Below are 6,000 nucleotides of genomic sequence, written 5' to 3' on the forward strand. Positions count from 1 at the left end.
GGTTCAGAGGTGAGTCAGTGAGGGCGGAGAGATAGTAGATGAGCCATCCAAGGGGCAGGGTTCAGAGGTGAGTCAGGGAGGGAGGAGAGATAATAGAGGGGCCATCTAAGGGACAGGGTTCAGAGGTGAGTCAGGGAGGGAGGAGAGATAACAGAGGGGCCACTCAAGGGGTAGGGTTCAGAGGTGAGTCAGGGAGGGAGGAGAGATAGCAGAGGGACCATCCAAAGGGGCAGGGTTCAGAGGTGAGTCAGGGAGGGAGGATAGATAGTAGAGGAGCCACCATTGGGCAGGGTTCAAAGGTGAGTCAGTGAGGGAGGAGAGATAATAGAGGAGCCATCCAAGGGGCAGGGATCAGAGGTGAGTCAGGGAGGGTAGATAATAGAGGGGCCACCCAAGGGAAGGGTTCAGAGGTGAGTCAGGGAGGGAGAGTGATAATTTAGGGGCCACCCAAGGAGTAGGGTTCAGAGGTGAGTCAGTGAGGGAGGAGAGATAGTAGAGGGATCATCCAAGGGGCAGGGTTCAGAGGTGAGTCAGGGTGGGAGGAGAGATAATAGAGGGGCCACCCAAGGGGTAGGGTTCAGAGGTGAGTCTGTGAGGGAGGAGAGATAGTAGAGGGGGCCATCCAATGGGCAGGGTTCAGAGGTGGGTCCATGTGGGAGTAGAGATAATAGAGGGGCCATCCATGGGGCAGGGTTCAAAGGTGAGTCAGTGAGGGAGGAGAGATAATAGAGGAGCCATCCAAGGGGCAGGGATCAGAGGTGAGTCAGGGAGGGGAGATAATAGAGGGGCCACCCAAGGGGTAGGGTTCAGAGGTGAGTCAAGGAGGGAAGAGTGATAGTAGAGGGGCCACCCAAGGAGTAGGGTTCAGAGGTGAGTCAGTGAGGGAGGAGAGATAGTAGAGGGATCATCCAAGGGGCAGGGTTCAGAGGTGAGTCAGGGTGGGAGGAGAGATAATAGAGGGGCCACCCAAGGGGTAGGGTTCAGAGGTGAGTCTGTTAGGGAGGAGAGATAGTAGAGGGGCCATCCAATGGCAGGGTTCAGAGGTGGGTCCGGGTGGGAGTAGAGATAATAGAGGGGCCATCCAAGGGTAGGGTTCAGAGGTGAGTCAATGAGGGAGGAGAGATAGTAGAGGGGCCAACCAAGGGGCAGGGTTCAGAGGTGAGTCAGTGAGGGAGGAGAGATAGTAGAGGGGCCATCAAAGGGGAAGGGTTCAGAGGTGAGTCAGGGAGGATAGATAATAGAGGGGCCATCCAAGAGGCAGGGTTCAGAGGTGAGTCAGTGAGGTAGGAGAGATAGCAGAGGGACCATCCAAAGGGGGCAGGGTTCAGAGGTGAGTCAGGGAGGGAGGAGAGATAATAGAGGGGCCATCCAAGGGGCAGGGTTCAGAGGTGAGTCAGTGAGGGAGGAGAGATAATATAGAGGCCATCCAAGGGGCAGGGTTCAGAGGTGAGTCAGGGAGGGAGGAGAGATAGCAGAGGGACCATCCAAAGGGGACAGGGTTCAGAGGTGAGTCAGGGAGAGAGGAGAGATAGTAGAGGGGCCATCCAAGGGGCAGGGTTCAGAGGTGAGTCAGTGAGGGAGGAGAGATAATAGAGGGGCCATCCAAGGGGCAGGGTTCAGAGGTGAGTCAGTGAGGGAGGAGAGATAATAGAGGGGCCATCCAAGGGGCAGGGTTCAGAGGTGAGTCAGTGAGGGAGGAGAGATAATAGAGGGGCCATCCAAGGGGCAGGGTTCAGAGGTGAGTCAGGGAGGGAGGAGAGATAATAGAGGGGCCATTCAAGGGGCAGGGTTCAGAGGTGAGTCAGGGAGGGAGAAGAGATAGCAGAGGGTCACCCATCGGGCAGAGTCCTCTTCCAAATGTGTTCAGATTATTTCAGTGTGGTCAAAATTTTCCCTGCCCTGGAGGTCACATGTGTTTCATATGTGTATAAAGTAAATAGTTAACACTTAACAAATATTCTTTACTTTAACTGCAATGCCCAAAGGGTTGGTATTTGGTATGTATGGTGGTCCTTAACCATGCTTGTTCAGATCATGCACCTGGAGTCAAAATTGTCCCCACCCTTGGGGTCTCCTGTTTTCTTTATATGTACTTAGAGAACATCTTCTTTAAAAACTACAAGGCTAAATGGTTTGGTGTTTATTTTTCAACAAGTCTACACTGTAAATCTAATATAACGTGCTCTGTTATAATACTGAATCCAATATAATGAGAGTGGGTCTTGGCTCCCGTTTTTCTCCAAACTTCCATTTCGGTGTAGAGCATTTTTTTAACATTCAAATATGCAGTCATCCAATATGCTGTTTGAATAATGGCTCACTTTTAATCTATAGAAACTAACAATTACTGGAGAATTTGGCAGCTTAAGTGTGATTATCTATTGTTTGGTGCAATACAGGTGTGAAAATAGCATTTGTTTCATGTATGTGCTATCGATCTTTTTTTAAATATTGACAGCTTTCACAAGCTGTATGATACATAACATGAATTTTAATATTGTCTGCTAAAATGCAATAGAAAACGTAACAGGCAAAGAGAAATCAAATAATTTATCAAGATGATTAGTTCCATCCAAACATACTGTAGGGTAATTGTCTTCAGAAATTCAAGTTCATTTTCGCGTGATTTTCAGGAAATCCCCAGAAGCAAGTTTTTTGATAGCGGATGACGCAATAAAACATTGCGTTGTACCCTATTGCATTGAATCTAATTTTAACTCACTCGTTTATTGGTTGTTACAATTAAATCTAAACATTGTCCCATGAAATCACTGTCCAATGATGCACTAGTCATTCTACAATCCCCAAAAGTGGCGTATGTTTGTGTTTTTTTCCCCTACCGGTGAAACCGGAGGGGACTTATGGTTTGCGCTCTGTGTGTCCATGAGTCTGTCAGTCTGTCACACTTTTCTGGATCCTGCGATAACTTTTAAAGTTCTTCATATTTTTCATGAAACTTAAAAGATAGACAGATGGCATTATGGAGATTATGCACTTCATTTCATTTTGTTCCTACGTCAAGAATTCTGGTTGCTATGGCAACAAATAGACTAGAAATATTGCTGAAAATGGTGGAGTTTCAGCGATAGGGGACCATATTGCTTGACAATAGTCTTGTTTAAATTGATGTAGTAATTACATGTATATAGGATAATCGGATATATATGCACATTAGAAAAGCAGTATGTATGCAGTTTTTGATACGGCGGGGTTAATATTCATGTATTGGCAATTGACAACATAACCTTGCAATAATTTATGAATAAATGAGCTCAGAATTTATAACACGAATTCATTTATAACGCTGTTTTGTGACTTGGCCCCGTCATCCCCTTTATGTTGGAGTTACAGTGTATCCAAATTATGCCCCTGGGGTAAAATTGGCACTGCCCTGAGGTTAATTGTTTCCCCTCATAGGTTTATAGTGAAAAAAAACAACACTTTTTTTGAAACCACAAGGCTGAAATGTTTGTTCTTAGTTTAATAACATCTTATGGTTGTCCTTTATCAAGTTCATTAGCTCACATCAGAACAATATAGTTTTAAGATGCTGAGATGCATGTCCTCAGTGCATGAGTGTGTGCGTCTGTTATGAACCTCTGCTCCTAAATTTTTTAAAGAAACTTCAACGGAATGCTCCTTGGCACTCTCAAAGTTTTTCTTATTGTCCCAGTCAATTATATATAAAGGACACAAGAGCTAAAGCTAGATTTTTATGCTCCCCCGAAATTTTTGGGGGGAGCATATAGTCACCGCTTCGTCTGTCCGTGTGTCCTTCCGTTTGTGCACAATTTTTGTCCGGGCTATTTCTCAGCAATTAATGACCGGAATTTAATTAAACTTTATGGGAAGCTTCACTACCAAGAGGAGATGTGCATATTATCAGCTGGTTCTGGTCGGATTGATTTTTCACAGAGTTTTGGCCCTTTGAAATTTTCTATAAACTGTACATATAGTTCAATTCTTGTCCCCCCAACTACTGACTGGAATTCAATGAAGCTTTTTGGGAAGCTTAACTACCTTGAGGAGATGCGCATGTTATTTGTGGGTTCTGGTTAGATGATTTATTTAGAGAGTTATGGCCCTTTGAAATTTTTAAGTTGCTAAACCATCCATCGTATTATTTTGTCCAAAGTTATGCCCCTCAAGACGTTTCCTTTTATCTGAATATATAGTGCAATATTGTGACAAAAAAACCTTTGGGGAGCATCACCCGTCTCCGACAGTTTCTTGTTATAAATATTGCTGAACAGCAAAAGTTATGAGTTTTAATATTTAGTATGTAACACCATAGCGTGGTTCAAATTATGACCTTGGGGTCAAAAATCTTCTCTAAAACGACAAGGCCCTGAAGTAAAATATTTGAAGTAAAGTATCATATGGTGGTTCTTTTTGAAAATTGTTCAAATAATGCTCTAGGGTCAAATTTGGCCATGCCCTGGTGGTCACTTGTTTCCTTTGTAGGTATAGTGAACAGTTTAAATATCACCTTGGAAACCACAAGATCCAGAGGTTTGGTATTTATGGCATGTAAATCATCATGTCCATGGGATCAAAATAGATCCTGTTCGTGGGGTTGCTAGTTTCCCGTATATGCAAAGCAAACTGGCCTAGTGGTTTGATATGTGTCATGTAACATCATATAGTAGTCCTCTACCAAGTATGTGAATCATGCCAAGGGGGTCTCAAGTGCTCTACTAGTTAGTTCAATATAAATATAGTTTAAACTTGAAAAATCATCGCCTCTGACAGCGTAAGGCATAGAGGTTTGCTTTTTGTTACATAACAATATAAGGAGTTACTCTACCATCTGAACAAACAGTGCATGTATATAATTACAATACAGTTTTTTAATTTACCTTAATAACAGCATAATGACAGATTTACCTCCTTAAGATGACATTTTGAATCATGTGTTCTAATTCTGTCTCAGCTCAAATCAAATTGTGTAACATAAAGAGTTCAAAATTTTGATAAAAAACCACTATCATGAAACAAATATCACAAACAATAACTTCCTACATGTCTTAGATGAGCAACCAAGGGCCTTTGAACCCTCTTGTTGTGTTTCAGGAACGTGAGAAAGCAAGGGCCAGAAACCCTATGCCAGATAGTCGGAGACCTGAACATTCTTTGGAACGTCGACAGGGAGGCAGTCCTAGTAACCGTCGGCATAGGGAAAGTAGTCCGTTAGAATCCAGCCGGAGGCGCGACAGCAGTCCGATGGAATCCGCCAGGCGTAGGGACAGTAGTCCAATAGAGTCGAGCCGGCGAAAGGATAGCAGCCCAGTGGATTCAAGGAGACAGAGGCGTTAATAATTTAATGAAGATAACCATTTCTCACTTTTCAATTGCCCAAGAATTCATTTTTCAACAGATATGTTATTGTTGGTTCATCCATAATTGTTTGGAACTGGAATACAAATTTCTTTTGAAAATGATACTTTTGGCTGTTATTACATACTACAAGTATTCAATGTATCAAGTAATGACCATTTGACAGCACACATTTTACAAGATTGGAACATACCATTTTGTGTCATTCATATACAAGACATGTTCATATAGACAGTCATCTGTAGAATATTTTTATACACACAAGTTTGAAGGGGACCTGCTGAGGTCCACATGTTGTTTGGTTTATTGAATTGTTGGTTGATGTATTACATAGAGGATATTTGTTGGATTCTATAAACTGTGAAAAAACGCACAAAATAAAACGAAAATTTGTTGGATCCTGTGGATTATCGATTTTAATTCACGAGTGATCATAGAAAATAACATTTTCGCCACTATTTTCTATGATCACGAGTGAATTAAAATCGATATTCCACCGAATCCAACAAATTTTCTTTTTATTTTATGCTTTTTTTCACAGTTTATACACATTCTTATAGAGTTCAACTAAAGAATTTCGCTGGGAAAATGGCGTCATTTTTAGCTCATCTATTTTTTGAAAAAAAATTATGAGCTATTGTCATCACCTTGGCGTCGGCGTTG

General features: G+C 42.5%; 1 protein-coding gene across 1 annotated transcript in view; it reads left to right on the forward strand.

The window, feature by feature from the left end:
* LOC127843973 (apoptotic chromatin condensation inducer in the nucleus-like) overlaps positions 1-5,441 on the forward strand; it is a 64,523-nt gene extending 59,082 nt beyond the window's left edge. The window contains exon 24 of the mRNA XM_052373899.1: positions 5,074-5,441. Coding sequence (XP_052229859.1) covers positions 5,074-5,316 — 243 coding nt within the window. The 3' untranslated portion in view covers positions 5,317-5,441. The remainder of the gene's footprint in view (positions 1-5,073) is intronic.
* Positions 5,442-6,000: the final 559 nt, after the last annotated feature.

This window comes from Dreissena polymorpha, chromosome 9, assembly GCF_020536995.1.
Source record: "Dreissena polymorpha isolate Duluth1 chromosome 9, UMN_Dpol_1.0, whole genome shotgun sequence".
NCBI lineage: Eukaryota > Metazoa > Mollusca > Bivalvia > Myida > Dreissenidae > Dreissena > Dreissena polymorpha.